Raw genomic sequence first — 17,681 nt, 5'->3', positions numbered from 1 at the left:
ATGAAACACCTCTGCTTCATGAGCTGCACTGGTTGCCCATTTGGTTCTGGGTGCAATCCAAGATGCTGGTGGCTACCTATAAAGCCTTACACGGCATAGGGCCCATCGTATCTCCCATAGTATCTACCTGGCCACTTCGATCCAACAGGGTTGGTGCACGCTAGGTTCCTTTGACCAACCAATGTCATCTGTTGGGAGCCCAGAAGTGTTCCTTCTCTGTCAGAGCACCTGCCCTTTGGAATGAGGTCCCCCCTGAGATCCAAGCCCCCCCACCCTGCTGGTGCTTCGGAGGGCCTTGAAGACCTGGCTCTCCACCCAGGCCTTGACTAGGGTGGGTGTAGCCCCCTTCTGCATAGTGTGGATTTGCTTCTCGTTGTTTACATCTTTTGTTCCTTCATTTTACTGTTATATTGTTTTATTGTTTTCTGTGTTTTTATTTGTGAGCCACTCGCAGTCGCTGAGAGTCAGGCGATGTAAAACTTCAATAAACAAATTTTAAAATGCTCATTTCCCAGTTGGTGGTGTTTCACTCAGATCATAATCTGGAATGAAAAGATTCAGCACTTTTCAGCTCCATAAAACTCTTCTAGTGAAAGATCTGGATCTGTACAGAACTTCTTCTTGGATTCAATCAGCCTGCAGGTGTGAGGGCTGTTCATTTCTGGTCTTATTTTTTTCCCCCTTCTGGTGCTCCAAGGCCTCCTTTCTGGTTTTTCCTTGGCCCTTTAAATAACTGGGCCCTTTGGTGCAGTTGTGAAGCTGCTGGACAAGAAACTGGGAGATGGTGAATTCCAGTCCTTTCTTAGATACAGAAACCAGTTGGGGGACGTTGGGCCAGCCACTGTCAGCCCAACCCACCTCAAGAGGCTGTTGTTGCAAAAACAGGAAAATAGGAGGCGGACGCATCGTGCACACCACCTTGAGTTGTACAAACTAAAGGCAGCACAGAAATCAAACAGATAAATATCAACGTGCCTGAAACTGTCCCAGGCTGGACAATCACCCCATTTCTCAAGAACACAATGAAGATGTAAAGTACCAATCCTTGTTTTTCATGTGCATATAGCTGTTTGTCCCCAACATACATGAGAGAGTCCTGGGTTCATAGATCACACTAAACCATAGTTTAGCTATAGTTTATTGACTAAATCGCAAATGGCCAGGTTACTCATTGTGCTAAACCATATTGCATTTTGTTTAACCTTCCTTGCCGTGTAAACCCAATCCCTTGTGATTTAGTTATACCACAATGTTCTTCTCTGCCCCCTCCTTTGCTTAGGAAAAACATTTTAAATTCCTAATAAACAATAGGATAGCAGATGCTTTATTATGCATACCATCTATCTCTGGATAAAAAGCATACAAAGACTGTTTCAGCAATCTGTTAGAAGCCACCTATGAACTGAAATGCATCCATAAAAAACTCATTTTCAAAGTTTGCACATATGCTTCTGGCTGGTTTTGTGGACTGTGAAATGGGAAAGCGTTCGTTTTCCCCATAAACGGCTTTAACGGAGGGAATAATAGAATTTGCAAAAGGCAAAATTGTGTCACTAGAGATACTTCGAGACCAGATGAAGTTGTCCATTCGCTAATAAGAACTTTTGCAAACAAAGGGGTTCACCTGGGGGCAAGCCCATCTAGATGTTTTGGATGAGGATGAAAATTATACCTTAAATTGGGAAGACCACGAGATCTTTCCTCCACTCCCATCCTATTGATATCCAGTTCAGATCCTGATCCTGATCCTGAAGGTAGTCCTGGAAGATGCTACAGGAGATTTAAAAACACTTGCTCTCTTCTCAACTGGAGAGGATAAAACACAATCACGGTATTTCTTTTTCATATAGATCTATATTTTATTGTAGTGCTTCACCCATGGTTCATCAGCTGGGTGGAGAGAAAAGGCAATACAATGGAGGGGGAAAAGCACTGAACTGGAAGTAAATTATTCTAAGGGTGGGCAGCAGGTTGATCAGATTCTCTTGGCTGATCTTGGGAAATTTTCAATAGACGGTGCAACGTTTCTCAGACATGAAGGATAGCTGTAGCATCAGCAATTCCATGGTGTTTCTCAACGAAGTAGCGGCTTGCTCCGTGTGTATTGCAGTGTCAAACTCAGTAACACTTAGAGATATTGACAATTCAAGGCAACTTTGAGACAGCGCAGAGGAAACAGCAGAGCATGTAATCCACGGAGCCTTCATGTTCATGGACTGCATGCAAATCCAGAACAGAAGAAGAGACTGGTTCCCTGTTCAGACTTAAGGGGCTAAGAATTGCTGCAAGCAATTAAGCATTTTTCAAAGGCAAACAGGGATAAAAACAGAGGCAGTGTGTCCCCAAACCAGGGGCTTCCCCATGGTAAAGTGAAGTTGGCGAATATCTCGTGATACCACCACCTTCTCAGAGATGTGGAAATGCGGCTGCTGTGCTGCCACTACATAAGCAAACCGCATCCACATGTTTTTGTCAGCCCTACCAGGTAGACCAGATCAAGAAGCAGACCCCACATAGGCCTAAAACTACTTTGATTAGAATGGCTATAGTAACAGAATCTTGCAAGTCTGAATGTGCTTCCCCATCTCTCTCTTATCCTCATGTGACGTATGGGGTTACCTGCCCTTAGACATTTTCCTAAATCTGTATCTATAAGGGTTGCCTATTCTAAAACACTCTCAGGCTCACAAGCAAGTGCTAAATAAAATCTGGTTTATTTGAGAATGGTATGCAAGTACAAAGAAAGCTGAGAATGGGAAAAGCGCGCCAAATGCAAACTAAAAAACCCTCGGTACAAACGAGATCCCTCCCCCTGTAGAATCTTCCCAGGCTCACAATCCCAGGTGCTCCTAACGGCTTCTGATGGTCCGCGGGAAAAGTCCTTGAGCCAAGCACATAACCCAAACACATTCCATTGAAATGAACATAGATACAGAGCTTGGCACAAGGTCTCCCAGCAGCTCCCTCCCACCAGAAATGCGCGTCAGCACCATGGCATGTGAAACATTACGATGTACAGTGCACATTGAAACAGTGAACATGACAGTATCTTCATATGGGTTTAAGCCATGTTTCTCTGCTTGTTGCCTTGGTAATGGATCTTCCCTCTCTCTGGCAAGGCCATCCTCTCTAGAGGTTTTCATTTATACTGTCTCACCTGCAGCTTTATCTTTATCTTTCAAACTTCTCACAGCCTTTCTGACTTCCTTTCCACCCACTTTTTTCTCACGGGTGCAAACACTGCTGGAATTCAGTACAATTCCACTCTCCTACGTATCACTCTTGATTCCCATACAGATCTCTAAAATACTCCTTCCAACAGTCCCTCACTTGTGTTTCATCCCAAATAATGCATCATTTTTATTTTTAATTGCAGGGTGTTCTTTATTTAGTTCTTCTTGCCCATTTCCAAAGCCTTCGGTTTATTTCCATCAAAACTGCTTTGTGTTTCCTCTGCCTCTTTTAGTCTTAACTATCCCTTCCTCTGTTCAACTACGTTCCTAGAAACCATCTTTTTCTCTCCAAACACAGGATGCACTTTCATTCTCATTATTTGCAGCAACCATTTCTCTTGTATTAAATGGTTTTCTCATCCACAGCCTCTTTCACTTCATCCTTCCACCAAGCATCCTTTTGCATGCTTCTCATCAGCATAACTCCACCCATTTCCATGGCGCATACTTCCTCTTCTTAGGAAGATAGATGATGATGATGATGATGATGATGATATGATAGACGATAGGTAGGTAGGCAGGTAGGTAGATGGGTAGATTGATCAAAGTGTGCATTTCTTGAATATACTGGGGTGTCATTCTATATTCTCCCCACATTCTAGCTCTTGTTCTTTTCATTTTACAAACCATACTATGGCCAAGCCTGATCTGTAAATTCAGCTGGATCCTTTTTTTAATCTTAGTCTTTCTCAGCATGGAGGAAGGAGATCAGCTCTTTAGATGTTATTCCTCCCAATGGACCAATAAAGCTGCCTCTGGCTACTCTTGACCCCACTTTGCCCCATCTCTTTGTCTTAAAACAGCATCCCCCCGTTTGGCACAATGCCAATCTGCTGGACCACAACTCCCATTACTTCCAGGCAGCCTGCTAGCTGGTGATTATGGGGACCATAGTTCCCTCCAACGTCTCTCGGAAGGCCGCACCACAGAAATGCCGCCCCTCAAATTCCACCAACATGCTCATTCTGGAATAGCCCAGCTTGATCCACCTTCCTGAAAAAGATGCTCTGCCGTTTTTATTGCAGGCGGCAGCAGAAGCTGGAACCCGCAAGAGTTCTGCCTGCCCGCATTCACACAACACACTTAACCTTGTTTCTGAATGAACCCATTTCCTGAGCAGGCTGGAATTGCCCAGCACTTTGAAACTCGCCAAAAATATCTCCGGCTAAGCGTTGCACTTGGGGAGAACGCAACTCGCCGCCCAAACGAAGGGGTTGTCTGAACGCGGCCATCGGCCCGAGCCGCGGCGCGCGTGCATGCTCGCTCGCTCGCTCGCTCGCTCTCACAGACACACACACACTCGCGGCCGCGCGCGGCCCCACCGCTGAACCTTCCCCCACCACACCCCCGGAAGGCCGAGCGTCGCGGCCGAGCGCACGGAGGAGGAGCCGATGGCGGAAGGAGGGCAGGCCCTGGAAGGGAAGGTGGCGCTCGGCTTCCAGCGGGGCTTCCTAGCCGGGAAGCGCCTGGCCGAGCTTCCCTGGGAGGTGAGCGCAGCGCAAATCACAGCAGCGCCCGGGAGCGCACGGTTGCACCAGCAGCGGGGCGCCTGAACGCTCGCGGAGAGGCGCGCGTGGGAACCGCTGTTGGGGGCGGCGCGTGCGAGCGGGAGGGGTCTAAATTTTCCCAGCTTGGTGCGGGGGGGAGAGATCGCAGGTGAGCGACGCGAAGGGGGCTGGAGTGCCCCGCCTGGACACCCCCTCTTTTTCAGCCTGCCAGATGTGCTGCTACTGCAGTATCCAGAACTCCTGGAAATCGTAGTCCCTAGACATCTGGAGTAAAAGGCGGGTGTTTCATCCCTGCTTTGGGGCTGATCTGAATGCTGTCTCGAGAAATCGTCGCGCAGAGGACGGGAAGGAGAAGTCCTGATACTGAAAATGAAATTAGGCAGCCAGTTCTGGCTCAGAGCTTCTCACCCTTGGCAACCTGAAGATGTGTGGACTTCAACTCCCAGAATTCCCCAGCCAGCATGTTGAAGTCCACACATCTTCAAGCTGCCCAGGTTGAAAAACACTAGCTCGGAGCATCTGAGAAAGGCACCACTCCCATCAACAACTATAGGGTGAATGTAAGCAGTAGATTGGCCAGAACCTTTATTTGCAGTACAAATGCCTTTCTTTGCCCTTTTTGTCTTCTCTCGGCTAAACTTCACCCATTCTGGCTTGGTGGTGCTGGATTTTGGCTTTGTCTGATATTTCCTTGAGGAAGAGTCCCAAAAACATGATCTTGAGTTGGCCTCAAGGCAAAAACTCAATATGGTGCCCAGGTAGCATGCTTGAAGGAAGCACGCACACACACACCCCTTTACAGACATTGCTTCCTGCAGATGCCCCTGGTTGGCCTCGCAAATGCAACGCCTTGGCATATATTTTAACATTACTGTGTATTTGCTGTCACTCTCCTTTTAACAAGATTGCTTTAGTCTGTTATTTTATTGTAAGCTGCGTGGAGAAAGTCTGACAGCAGAAGCCTCTGATTGCTATACTTAGACATAAAACTATGCTTTCATCAGCAGTTGTCATGAGCTATCATCCGTTTAACCACCTTTCATCCATTCAATCATACATGTGTTTTGTTTTCTAGAGTCTTGAAGAGGTACTGAAAGATTCAAAGGATTCCTCTCCGTTTTTGGCTGTTCTGCAGAAGGTAGATGTTTCTTTAGAACTGGGTAGTCTTTCCTTCTGAATCTTTCCACACAAATGGATGGAGAAACTGAGGCAGTGGGTTCCCAGGGGTAACCCCTAATAAACTGTTGCAAGACATCCTTCCATCTCTCTCTGTTCTGCACAGATTATACACAAACAACATCGTGGCTGTGTCCACACATCCCTCAAAGCCAAGCCGTGGTTGGTTTAGTTTTGTCTTCATATGTTCCATGGACATTGTTCCATTGTGGTTTTGTAAATCATGAGTTATGGTTTTGCATGATTTGTGAACCTGATCCTTATGGTCTGAAAACCTTGGTTTATGCCTGAGCATAATATGTGAACTCCGCCATTGGGGTGTGTGAAGCAAACCATGGCCTGGCACCTAGCCAGCGAGACTTTGCCCTGATCTGCCTTTTCCAAGAAGGCAAGCCATTTAGCGCTCTGTCACGTCTTATTCAGGTGAATAATTTGCAGACCTCGTTTTTTTCTATGCTCACGATACTGAACTCTTACAGGGTTCAGGACCACCTGATAGCTTGTTTCACTCTGCAGGTAGAACTGGCTTTTCAACATTTTTACAGGTAGTCCCCAGTTAACAACCACTCATTCACCAACTGTTCGAAGTTACAACAGCACTGGACAAGGGGGACTTACAACTGGTCCTCGAAGTTGCAGCCATCCCAGCACACCTGTGGTCTCGTGATCGCCATCCAGGCGCTTAGCAACTGGCTGGCACTTACAATGGTTGCAGCATTCTGTGGTCACGTGATCACCCTTTGTGACACTCCCTGCTGGCTTCCCACAATGGGGAAGCTGGCATGGAAGGTTGCAGGTTGCTCCTGTGAGTCGCTCCTGCCACTTTTTCTCTCCAGGAGCCTGGCTACAGAGTACGAATCCCCACAGCAGCTGTCCTAACAGCCAGGAAACACACTGAGACAAGGAACTGGTCTCTAGTGTTTTATTGCTAGTACATAACAGGAATCCTAACAAACTGAAGAAGCGTGGGAAAAACCCAGCCATATAAACCCCAAGGGTTAAGGCGGGCCCGATCTGTGTCTCTTTGAATGGCTGCCCAATTCCTCAGTGCTACGCATGTGCTTAACAGTCTGGATGGGAGCCCCCTGCTCGCCATCCTTACTCATGACATCAGCCCCCTTGCCCGCACTCTGTAGGAACTGCCCGGCTGTGCTCACGCCAGGCTGCAGCACCCTCCCCCCACCCAGCCACACTATGGTTTGCTTCACATGCCCCAATGGCCACAGCAGCCACCTGCATACCCTCCCATATTCTGCAGCACCCACCCACCCTGCCCAGCGCACTCACACTGCTGCGGCCACCCCTCCCCACCGCACTGGCCACACTTCTTAGCGCTCACCTGCCTGCTGGCCTGCTTGCAAGCTGCCCAGGACTTGCAACTTCCTGCTGGCTTCATCACTGGCTTTGCTTGTTGGAAGCCGGCGTGAAGTCGCAGGTCGTAGTCACACAAGGTCCTCCCTTAACGACGGCAATGATGTCCTAACAGCCAGGAACCACGCTGAGACAAGGAGTAGGTCTCTAGTGTTTTATTACTGATACATAACAGAGAATCCTAACAAACTGAAGAAGCGTGGGAAAACCCAGACATAGAAACCCCAAAGGCTAAGGCGGGCCCGATCTGTGTCTCTTTGAATGGCCACCTAATTCCTCAGTGCTATGCATGCGCTTTACAGCCTGGATGGGAGCCCCCTGCTCGCCATCCTCACTCATGACAAATGGGGAGGGCTGGGAGTGGAAAGGCTAAGCGATGCGGTCACATGACATCACGCTTTACGACCACATCGCCTACCGACTGAAATTCCGATCCCCATTGACGTCATTAAGCGAGGACTACTTGTAAAGCCACTCTACTTCAACAAGGGATGCAATCTGATTTGGCAATATTCTTAATCCAGCCTTGCCTTCTACCAGATGTGAGGTCATTTTGTCATGCTGGCATCTGCTCTTGTTTTCGTTGCTTCAGACGGTTTTTCATCCACTCTGCTTGAAGTATCCGCCATCGGTTAAATACAGAAGATGTTTCTTATCAAGGCTGATCAAAAAGGTATTGTTGGGTTTATGGCTACCAACATCCAGGTGATTGTGCCGGTTAGATTATTGTAATGAGCTCTTCATGAGACTATCCTTGAAGACAGTCCAGAAACTGTCTGATTGTAGATTGGAATCCGGTCAGACTAAACTGATTGTGGTGAGATTTCAGACAACGATCATTTGTTTTGAAGCTGAATTAAATGCGTGACTTGGTGGGTTTCAGGAAGACTGCTGAAAGATGTCCTCTTTTGTGGCTCTGCTTCAGATCCCTTTGCTACCCAAATATTTCCTGTTTCACAGGCCCTGAATGGACAGATATACCAGTAAAATAAAGAAATTAAATAGCAGTCTGGAATATATCCATAAAGGGAGTTTCCTTAACCACTGTCAAGTTCCTTGGTCACTTTTAATCTGACAGACAAATACTTCTGTTCTAGTGACAATGGCATCCTTGGGGGGAGGTCAGAAAAGTCAAAATGGTAGCCACCACCATGTGATTGAATCCCTACATTTTTCTGTCCAGCAGATATAACGAGCAACTAAGGCCAACTGAATCACAGGAGCATGGCTGCCATCTTGATTTTTTTGACCCAACCCCCATCTAGCAATTTCCACTAATGCTTGTGATAACTTGCGACTTTTGATTTATTTATTCTTAGATGGTTTTGAATGTTTTCTTTTAATTTTTAGATTAGAACTGCATGTTTTGACCCTTGCTATAAACCGATACAAATTCTGAAAACAGTTGAACTATACTGAACATGTTTGGAGATTCATGGCTCACCTAATAGTTGGGAGGGGTTTTTTTTATTGATGTCTATTTCTATGACTCACTCCTGCTATTGCAAAAAGCAGATGAGCCTGGGAATTATTCTGCAGCCACTTTACAGGAAATGTTATGCAAGGGGATGAAATAAAACGTCATCCGCGAACTTCATTTTCTGTCTGGATCGTCTTCCCAAATTGGCAGCCTCTTCTCTCTTTTCCTTAATTGCAGCACGAATCTACAACTGCTGAGCCTTTGGATCAACTCTATGAAGCCCTTGGGGATGTCTTAAATACTGAAGAAACTACACACTGTTACAAGAACTATTTATTGGTAAATAGGAAGTCTCTATTTTAAAGAAAATCAAGCCTGAACAATGCAATCATCTTTAAGTCTTCAGACCTTTTATGAATTCTACTAGAACCCGGAACCTAAACTAGAAACCACAGCACACTCTACACTTACAATGGGTTGGTTAAAATCTGTAGAGGATTATGGTGATAGCCTTAAAGAATGTGTGCACCAGTTTTTAGAAAAACGTGACTTTAGCCCAGAAAGACAGGAAGAGGTGAGAAAGAAACTCAAGATTGACCCATCTTGAATCTCTTTCTTGGTTATAAGAGAGAGGAGAAAGAATCTCTGCCAAGCTTTGAAGGTTCTGTAATTATACCTGTAACAATTAAGTTGAGTTCCAGTAGTGCTGTTTCCTGATCTGATCTACCTCAAAGGGCTGACACTTTGAGTCAAGCTAAACTCTTGGTGATTTTATGGACGTGTTCATATGGTATCCTTGGCAACAATACATAAGTAGTTTACCACTGCCTTCATCTCAAAGTTTGTTTACTAATCTATCCTACAGTCTTGGGCTTTTTTAGTGGTGTCCTGTCCAAGTACTAATAAGGCCTGCTCAGCTTCTTGGGATCAACTAAGGTTAGATACTCCCACCTGGACAGATGGATGGATGGATGTAAACAAACCTTAGGTCAAGCTTAATTCCCTGTGATTCATGAAGATTTCCCTGCAGATTTCTTAGGAAGAAGATTGTAATGGTTGGTTCCCAGAATGATAAAGACTTGGAGACCATTGTGTAAGCAACCAACTGCAAGTTGCATTGTTATCAGTGAAAAGACCCTAATGTACTTTGGGATATATCGGCCCTAGATGGGAAAGAATTCAGTTGCTGGAATTACTGTATATACTGCGGATAAACCCATCCGCGGATAAGCCAACCCTTGAACTTTTAGCCAAAATACCATGAAAACTGTGCCACCTGCGGATAAACCAACCCTCGAAATTTTTGCATGTTTTAATTTCCACAGTTGGCTTATCCAGTCCAATCTCTATTAATACCATGTTCTGTTTTTTTTAAAAAACAAACAAACCAGGATGTACATTGTTCTGAAGATGTTAAAACCCTGCCTGCTTTTTCCTAAGGAAGCAATTCTATTCTCATAGCATTCACAATAGGCCTCGCTAAATTTGCTCCCAACCAATAAAATAAGCTATATAGGAGTAGGAGCACCGAGCTAATTTGGAAAACAACTGGGTTAGGCCTCATTAATACACAGATGGGACACCACCAGGGAGCCCCAGGGCAGAATGCAAGAATGGGAAGTCAACATTGTCCTAAAAGAAGTCAGTGGCAACTCCCTATTGTGCTGTTGCTGAGAAAACCGCGTAGATGTTTTCTACAACATCACCAGGAATCTAATTCAAGTCAAGGGTGTCTTTCCCTTTATTATCTCCAAATGTGATGCATCCTTCCTACCAATATGTTCTTCTTAGCCCTCAGGAGATGCCATCACACTTCGCGAAAACGTTGCAATAGTTTCACAGGGCACCACAGGTCTTGTCACATGGGATGCTGGCCTCTACCTGGCGGAATGGGCTCTGGAGAATTCAGACATCTTCAGGAACAGGTACAGTTTCTCCTCTTCAGGCTTGAACAGAGCCAGAGTGTGTCACGGCTCAGCTTTTGAGCCCTCTGTGGAGACTTAGGTGGACTCCCTAGGAGGTGGACCTGTTGCGAAAGCTTAGTGAAAGATAGGTTTTTTGAGAAAATGGAAAGAAAATGAACATAATGTGACCTGTATAATACACCACAATATATCCTTTGGTTAACCTTGTATCCCATCTTTGAAAGGTGAAGCAACTTGCATGGAAAACTCTCCTCATTTTTTTTACCTATCAGATAGGTTGGGCTGAGAGATACTGACTGGTCCAACATTACCTAGTCAATTGCCACGGCTAAGGATGGATTTGGACCAAGTCCGTCTTCTTACTAGCTGCATAGCACTGAGAAGAACTGGTGAAATGAATGGTAGACTCAAAAACATCCCTTCATCTATTTTGTTTCATATCCCCCCCGCTTTCTCTTTCTTTAGAAGGATTTTGGAATTGGGAAGTGGAATTGGATTGACGGGAATTACAATTTGCAAGGCTTGCCATCCGAGAGAGTACGTTTTCAGTGATCACCATGAGTGTGTCCTTCAACAGCTGTCAGAGAATATCCAGTTGAATGGTTTGGGATGGGTGCCTGAATCTTGCAGCCACCACATAGAAGAGGGCCAAAGCCATCAACACCATCTTGACAGAGCAGACCACATCCAAATATCAGTAAAAGAACTAGACTGGAATCTGGTCTCCAAAGACGAACTTGAGGAATTGCAAGCTGATGTCATTCTTGCTGCAGGTAATGGATGGCCTCAGATCCGATTTAGCTTGCTGAGTTAGGAATAAATGCAGACACGTTCTATGCGCTGGGGTTTGGCTGTGTGGATATAGCTACCTCCATTCTCTTTGCTTAAGCCAGGACATCACCCATCCAATGATCCATTCTCTCCAATAGATACTGCCTTGTAGTTTGCATTTTTTTTTAAACGTCACCTCATTTGTCCCATTTGTTTTCTCCTTTGAATGCCTTCCTACCAGATGTGGTGTATGATCCGGAGCTAAGCCAGCACTTGATTGGTGTCTTGCAAAAACTTCCCAGGGCCTGCGGGAATAGACAAACACCTGAAGTTTACATTGCCTTCAGTATTCGAAATCCAGAGACGTATCACGGCTTCCAAACGCAACTTGGTAAGCATCGTTGAATGGGAGTTGTGATTTCATCCATAATGGCGGAGGACCCCGTAGAGCAAAAATAGGCTGCTTTTTGCTCACTCGGGGCCAAAGTTAAAATATAAGAAATAAGCCTAGAATTTGTCAAGCATGGAATGCTTTTTGCTTGTTTCTTAGGCCTGCTTTCATCCTGCGTTAAGGCTTCCACAACTCTCCATTTTACATTGTTCAGAATAATAATAATAATAATTTATTAAGCGTGTGCCGCACAACTCTGGGCACCTCACAGCAATCCAACAGAGAAATTACAATAAAATCAATAAAACTTAAAAGATGAAGATAAAAGAGGGCAAGCATGATGCAGCCAAGTAGATGCCATGGGAGACAGGCGATCCCTCAAGTAACCAGTCTGGTTACTTGATTATTTGATTATTATTATTATTTGGTTACTTTGATTATTTGGTTATTTGAGAGCCAGTTTGGTCTAGTGACTAAGGCAACGAGCTAGAAACCAGGAGTCTGAGAGTTCTAGTCCCGCCTTAGGCATGAAAGCCGGCTGGGTGACCTCCGACCAGTCACTGTCTCTCAGCCCAACCCACCTCACAGGGTTGTTGTTGTGGGGAAAATAGGAGGAGGAAGGAGCATTAGGTATGTTCGCCACCTTGAGTTATTTATAAAATAATAAAGGTGGGATAGAAAATAAATAAATAAATAAATAAATAAATAGTAACCAGGCCCTATGTCATGTAGGGCTTTGTAGGTAACAAGCAGCACCTTGAATCACACTCAGGAACAAACCAGCAACCAGTGCAGCTTGCAAAGCAGAGGTGTTATTTGGCCATACCAAGGCATGCCCATTACTGCTTGTGCTGCTACCCTTCTGGACCAACTGAAGCTTGAATGGGGAGGAAACCACACAAAGGGTTTTCAGCAAATACAAAATCAGAATTCAGCCGTCTGGTTGGAGAAGGGGACTGCCACAAGAGAGGGCTTGGGAGCTCCAGCATGGCCAGTCTGTGCTGAATTGAGATTGTGCTTCACATGGTAATGCCCTTGCATAAAACATATCCAACCTCATTGAGATAGATGGAATTATGGAGTTGGAAGGGGTCAAAAGGATCATCTAGGCCAACTCCCTGCAATATGATGCAATATGCAGCAAACCATGAGAAGTGGTTGTCCAGCCCCTTCTTCAAAACCTTCAGAGATGGGGAAGCATCAGCTTCCGCAGGTGGACTGTTCCACTGATGGAGAGATCTTACCATCAGAAAAGGTTTCCGGATATTGAAACAAAATCTAGGAAGCTGCCCCTTTTATCCATTATTTCTGGTCCTAGTTTCTGTGGCCATGGAAAATAGTTCGTGACCATCTTCTCTGCAGCAGCCTTTTATGTACTTGAACTTTGCTATCATGTCTCCCCATTGTTTTTAAACCAGACTGAACATCTGAAGTTCCTTCAGCCTGTTCTTATAGGACATATTCTCAGATCCCTGTATCATCATTGACATTCTCCTCTGAACTTGTTTTTTCTCTCTCTCTCTCTCTCTATATATATATATATATATGACATTTTAAAGGAGATATATAAACAAAGGAAACAGGGAAAGGGGATAAAAGGGGGTAAAATGGTACCATGCAAATGAATGAACCAGTGCCATCGGGTTTATAATCTGCAATGTATCATTAATTAATGGTGAATAAATGTATCACTTTAAAAGATGGGAAAGTGCTATTAAGCTCTAACCAACGTGTGAATATCAGGAATGAACCTGTTTTAAGAGGCACAGATGGTGTGCATTGCTTTCGTCCTCCATACACCATCACTGAAGAATTCCTCTGCTAATTAATTATACAGAATTAACTAGTTAATGGGCTGCACCAATCAAAGACGCCGCAACTGCTCTATCTTTCTTTACTTAATAGATTTTTTTTCCCCATTCTCAGGAACAATGGAAAAGGGGCAGAGAGAAAAGCAATGTTTTCCCTACACTGTGATTGTCCAGAAGACTGTATTCCAGCATGGTGATACTAAGCTGGTCTAATAACCGGCAGTGACTAGCAGGGATTGGATATAGGTGAGGGCATGGAATTTCCATGCTGGCAAGGAACTGGCCTGGCCAAGGAGAGACATGTGGCTCTCCCAGTCCTCTGCATCCAACAGTGAAGCTCTGCAAACTTCTAGAGAAGTTTTCCTCTGCAACTGTGATTGAACAACACCTCTCTGTTCCTTCTTCTTAAGCCGCTCAGGAAGCTATTTTTTAAAAGATTGCATGCAAATATCCCTATAGGCCCATTTATCAAAACTCTTTTAATGTATTCCATTCTGCTCTTGACAAGAATGAACCACTTTTCAGGTCTGTGATGTGAAATTAAAGCAAGAAGGGTGGTGGGCATGTATGTCAACTCCATCTTCCTTCCAAAAACTCCAGCAGAGATCTGGCTGACTTTCAGAAAGTTGTGCTTCACCAGAGATCCCCCACTGGAGCAGTCTGAACAGTTCCCATGAATCAAATAACCCCCCAAGTTGGGTGCTGGGGATGGGCTTTATGGACATTTCTGTATCTCTTCCTTACCTTAAGTCTATAGGCATGCAAGCAAAAGAATGCACAGAGTTGAATACCACAAACAAGTACATCCTTGCATTGCATGATTTTGGAGTGGTGTTTTACTGATATGCACCATCAGTAAAACACCCAGCAAAAGGGATCATTTATGAAATGACTCCCAAGTAACGCTACTTGAGACAGTGAAAATGTCCTGATATTTCAGTAGCTATGTTGTCAACTTCTTCAGATTGCAGCTGAAGCTGAACTCTGCCCCAAATGCCATGTCCTTATCTTTGTGCTCTGTGGAATGGAATGCCCATAATCAAGTCCAAATCATCAACTCAGCCACAGATAATAGTCTATGACTTCGTATTGCCTCTCTACTAATTCCGGGCTAAAGTATTTGCTATACCGTGCCAGGATGTCGACGTTCTCCAGAACTTCATTGAATTATTTGCACCACGGCTTATAAAAGTGTATCTTCGACATCTCATCCAGTGTCCCTGGAAACAATTTCATCAATGGAAGTGTACTTTTTATAAAATTGGTCTTGATAGACCATACGTATGAGTACCCCTGAAGTGCTTTTTCAGTATGTCATTAACACACTGCAGCAATATAGAAAGGGGAATAAAATGCACTGAAGGTTCTAATGTACTGCATCTACAAAGAACTTTTTTTCAAAATCTGGACATCCAAAAATGAACCGCTGTGAGATCCGTATTTTGTGTATGAAAATGTTTGCATACACAGCAGCTTTTTTGTCTTACCAGACATAGGTATAAGTATTGCTAGAACTTAATAAAACAAAGAAACGCTGATTCCCAGTCTTGATATCAAGGGACCAATTAACTTCCACAGGAGTTGCATTTCCCATAGCCAAGATTCAGCCACAGAAAAAGTTGCCCAGAGCTGATGGAACTTTTTCTTATTTTGCTTGCATACTCAAATCTTTGCAATTAATTCGTACAGTGCGCTTGACTAAACTCCAGAGAAGTCATGTACGTCTTGGGTAAGCATGGTGTTTGGGAGATACAAAGACCTGATTCTTGTTTGTAACCAATTTATCAAAGCTGCTGGTGGCCTTTGGAACTATAAACAGTTCTTAACTATATCTGGCCCGGGGAGTCCTTGGTGCTCTCTGAGCCTTGTTGTTTTCTTGCAGACGTTTCGTTGCCAGATTAGGCAACGTCTTCAGTGTGAACAGGGAGAGGGCCTTGCTCTCAGTTTATATACTGTGGCTTCCCCTTCTTGTGGTAGTGGGGATGTTGTTGGACAAGCCACGGTCTATAAACTGAGAGCAAGGCCCTCTCCCTGTTCACACTGAAGACGTTGCCTAGTCTGGCAATGAAACGTCTGCAAGAAAACAAGGCTCAGAGAGCACCCAGGACTCCACAGTTCAACCCTGAGCTACAAATATTCTCTTCGATTATATCTGGTCCGTTTTGCAAATTAAACCAAGCCATTTGAATTAGAAAAAAATGGACAAGGATCAATATGGAAGTGTCCCTACATTTAACCATGTTTCTTCCTTTTTCTTCCCCAGATAAAGTGGAGATTGAATGGCAAATTGTACCTACCTCCTGGAGGAATCTTTTTCCATATGACCAGCATGCTAATATAGTAATTTTAAGGCTGTATGTTTAATATTTTTCCCCAAACTCTTGATTGGAAAGCTTTTTCCAAATATGATGACTGGAAATAACTTCAGCCATCATAACCTGGCTTCACTCTCAATATCTTCCCTGGAAGCATCAAAATGTCTCTCACAGCTGCACCTCAGCACAGTTCACTTCTTGTGTTATAACCAACGGGACCAAAGGATATATTATAAGGACTTGTGTGTATAATATTCTTTAATTATATGTTTATGATTAAAGGTTGGCCCCTTGCAATCCCAGAGAATATTCATAATCTATCCTGTTTCTCTATATACTTATGTCAACTATGGAACCAGAAGCAATTATTTTTGTATAATAAACACAGGGATTACATCTGTTTTGATGAGTTTTTACTTCAGTCTGCGGTCTGTTGCCACATTGTCAGCCCCATGAGATAGACCAGACCAGGAAATCAATTCTACAGGAAGGCTAAAACCACTTCTGTTGGTTGGTTGGTTACTCTATGCAGACGACACTGTAGTTCTCTCTAGAATTCCCATAGGCCTTAAAAGAGCCTTGAAAACTTTGGCTCACTACTGTGACAGCGACAAACTGGAAATAAATTACCAGAAAACTTAAGATAATGGCTTTTGCTAATAGACCGAAACTCCATTCATGGTGTATCCATGATCACAGAATAGAGCAAATGACCAGATTCAAGTATTTTGGTGTAGTTATCCGTGCCACAGGCTCAAGGAAAGCTTGCTGTGAATACGATCTGCCAATGCTGCCCTAAGAATTTTTCCATTGCAAGGGGGGATCTTATGTTCCAGCTGCATTCAAACTCTTTTAGGCCAAGTTGTTAGCTCAGCATCTCTATGGGATCTTAGTTGGCCCCTCATCCTCATGTTTTACACCTCTGGAAAGAGTACAAGCCAAATTCATTAGAGCAGCACTCCCAAGTGCACACCTACGGCTTGAAACAGGCATGACGAGGGTTGAGTCAAGAGTGTGTTTAGCCTCTTTAAACCTTTGGCTAAAGCTCAAATTCTATCCCAAGGCCCTTGCACCTCTCATCTTCCAGGATAACTTTCAGTCCACATGGACCAAGGCCATTGATTCAAATCTCTTAAAACTAGGATATTCCCCATCTACTGCTCTTGAGATGGACTCCAACCAAGCCAAATGAGCTGAAACAAAGGATAAAGGATACAGAGAGGCAAGCAGATATAGGGAAGGCTCTATTTTTCCTGTCTCCAGAGCACAACAAATATATCACTTCTGAAGCTAGTTATCTCACACAGCTTGAAATACTCAGCCATCGGAGAGTCTTTTCTTTGGCTCACTGTCACACTCTCCCCTCTGCGGTATTGGAGGGTAGATATAAAAAAATACCATTGGCCACAAGGCTTTGTCCTTGTGACTCCGGAGAGGTGGAAACTATAGACCATGTTCTTCTGCACTGCGTTTTTTATAGAGACGGTTGTACCAAACTCATCATTACCCCTGATTAGTAAAAACTCCGGTTGTACAGATTCTGACTACACTCAACTGCTGCTTATAGATGAAAACTCTACCGTCACAGCGCAGGTAGCAAGGTTCTGTGCTGCAGCAATGAAGATCCGTCAGATGGGCTAATTTCTGTAATGTATTGTATGTTATAGCAAATCATTTAAATTTTCTTTATATATATATAACATAGTGGTAATTTTAGATACTCAGGTTTTACACGTTATACTTAACATATTCTTAATGCC

General features: G+C 44.2%; 1 protein-coding gene across 2 annotated transcripts; it reads left to right on the top strand.

Annotated features, from left to right (window-relative positions):
- The first annotated feature begins 4,588 nt into the window (after positions 1 to 4,588).
- Positions 4,589 to 16,320, top strand: EEF2KMT (eukaryotic elongation factor 2 lysine methyltransferase). 2 transcript variants are annotated; one of them, XM_063314824.1, is made up of 8 exons: positions 4,589 to 4,720; positions 5,817 to 5,879; positions 7,881 to 7,961; positions 8,946 to 9,047; positions 10,500 to 10,633; positions 11,099 to 11,406; positions 11,646 to 11,795; positions 15,870 to 16,320. In XM_063314824.1, the coding sequence occupies exons 1-8, from the start codon at positions 4,625 to 4,627 to the stop codon at positions 15,968 to 15,970; spliced, it is 1,035 nt and encodes a 344-aa protein (XP_063170894.1). In that variant the 5' UTR covers positions 4,589 to 4,624; the 3' UTR covers positions 15,971 to 16,320. The 2 variants fall into 2 exon arrangements, with proteins under 2 accessions (XP_063170894.1, XP_063170895.1); XM_063314825.1 differs by lacking the exon at positions 7,881 to 7,961 and having other exon boundaries at positions 4,590 to 4,720.
- The last annotated feature ends 1,361 nt before the right edge of the window (positions 16,321 to 17,681 follow it).

This window comes from Candoia aspera, chromosome 14, assembly GCF_035149785.1.
Source record: "Candoia aspera isolate rCanAsp1 chromosome 14, rCanAsp1.hap2, whole genome shotgun sequence".
NCBI classification, from domain to species: domain Eukaryota; kingdom Metazoa; phylum Chordata; class Lepidosauria; order Squamata; family Boidae; genus Candoia; species Candoia aspera.
The sequence above is the reverse complement of the archived record's forward strand: the minus strand, read 5'-3'. Positions and strand labels throughout refer to the sequence as shown.

Bases quoted from the DNA above. Each gene is read 5' to 3' on its own strand.
- EEF2KMT (XM_063314824.1), top strand. From the start codon at position 4,625: ATGGCGGAAGGAGGGCAGGCCCTGGAAGGGAAGGTGGCGCTCGGCTTC. The intron at 5,880-7,880 runs GTAGATGTTTCT...TCGTTGCTTCAG, and splicing joins TTTTGGCTGTTCTGCAGAAG to ACGGTTTTTCATCCACTCTG. The intron at 9,048-10,499 runs GTAAATAGGAAG...TGTTCTTCTTAG, and splicing joins GTTACAAGAACTATTTATTG to CCCTCAGGAGATGCCATCAC.